Source organism: Austrofundulus limnaeus, unplaced genomic scaffold (assembly GCF_001266775.1).
Source record: "Austrofundulus limnaeus strain Quisiro unplaced genomic scaffold, Austrofundulus_limnaeus-1.0 Scaffold31, whole genome shotgun sequence".
Taxonomy (NCBI): Eukaryota; Metazoa; Chordata; class Actinopteri; order Cyprinodontiformes; family Rivulidae; genus Austrofundulus; species Austrofundulus limnaeus.
In genome coordinates, this window is record NW_013952433.1 from 1,337,722 (window position 1) to 1,339,304 (window position 1,583).

Here is a 1,583-nt window from a genome sequence, read left to right on the forward strand (position 1 = left end):
ACCATGGTTCTACTGTCACCTGATTTTGTCCCTACAGACCCGAGAGGGACTCACCTGTGGGAGTTCATCAGGGACATTCTCCTGAACCCAGAACGAAACCCAGGACTGATCAAGTGGGAAGATCGGACGGAGGGAGTCTTCAGGTTCCTGAAGTCGGAGGCAGTGGCACAGTTATGGGGAAAGAAGAAGAATAACAGCAGCATGACTTATGAGAAACTAAGTCGTGCAATGAGGTAAATGGATATAAAACTGAGTGTTTGCATACAGTAAACAAATAAAGTAATGTGGGAAAATATGAACTAACTACACRTAGAGAAACTTGTCTGCATTTCACTATGAGTTGATTATTTAAGCCACTGTTAAAATTTAGTTTTACTTGTTTTATTGCTACAGTTTGACATCATGCTTACCATCGGGTGTGTTTCTTTAGTTTGGGTACAACAAGTAACCTTTGTAATGATATATTTTAATTTGTTTTGTACTACACAAATATAAATGTTGAAAAAAATATACTTAAATTGGAATTTTCAGTTTTGCAACATTACAAGTTCAAATTTTGATTCCAAAATAGTAAATCATACCTTTGCAATTTCTTGYTATACAACAGTTTTTATGTGGGAACTTTACATTTCCATTTTGTTTTAAATAGAAAGAATCCATCTCGATTCAGAACATCTTCCTGTCAATAAAATGTCTATTCTGTTTCTGTTACAGATATTATTACAAAAGGGAAATCCTAGAGCGAGTAGATGGACGCAGACTGGTTTACAAGTTTGGAAGGAATGCCAGGGGGTGGAGGGAGACAGAAAAATGAAAATGTCATTAATTTATCATTTCTTTCCATGTTGTTGTGCATAGTTGTGATGTTTTCATTTGCCTTGTTTTTTATATATAAATATGTTTGAATTGTTTACAAGTGTTTGTTTTTTCACATTTATTTGACACTATCACTTCCTTGTTTGTATTGAGACTTCACAGAGTTTGATTTTTATCTACTGTGCCTTATTGTGCCAAAATTTGGGCAGGTGTTTACATAAAATGTTGCAGAAAAAGAACTCTCTCAAGAAACCTGCCAAACAGCTAACATAAAACATAATGAATACAGTTTTTCTTTCCTTTTTTTCATCAAAATGTTTTTAAGATTTTTTCCCAAAGGAACACATGTTAAATAGCAGTCAAAGTGCATGTGACAAACTGATGTATGTTAAGTGTTTTGACACTGATACTGTGAAGTGCCCTTTGGGATGAATGCTTGATCTCTAAAAGGTAGAAATAAGAGTAAAAAAAATCAAATGCAATTCCATAAACTCGGTGCAGCATTTTTAAACTGGTTAAAAACAATATTTACAGCTGACTAACACTTGCTTTGCCTTACTCCATGCTTTACAGTCACCAATCTGTTTAAAATGTGTGCAAATGTTTGTTGAAGTTTATTATGAATAAAAGCTTTCAAATGTTTATTTTTCATGAAAATCATTTTTATAGTGATTGCACAATTAATTATGGAACACCATTTTGAGCATTGTTTTAATACATAAGTATAATTCACTATTAGCAGATAAATCAAATTAATTACAACCATT

The 1,583-nt window shown here is 33.0% G+C and overlaps 1 protein-coding gene across 1 annotated transcript in view; it reads left to right on the top strand.

The window, feature by feature from the left end:
* ehf (ets homologous factor) overlaps nt 1–970 on the top strand; it is a 6,674-nt gene extending 5,704 nt beyond the window's left edge. The window contains exons 7-8 of the mRNA XM_014005466.1: nt 11–233; nt 715–970. Of these exons, the coding sequence (XP_013860920.1) occupies nt 11–233; nt 715–814 (323 nt within the window). The 3' untranslated portion in view covers nt 815–970. The remainder of the gene's footprint in view (nt 1–10; nt 234–714) is intronic.
* The last annotated feature ends 613 nt before the right edge of the window (nt 971–1,583 follow it).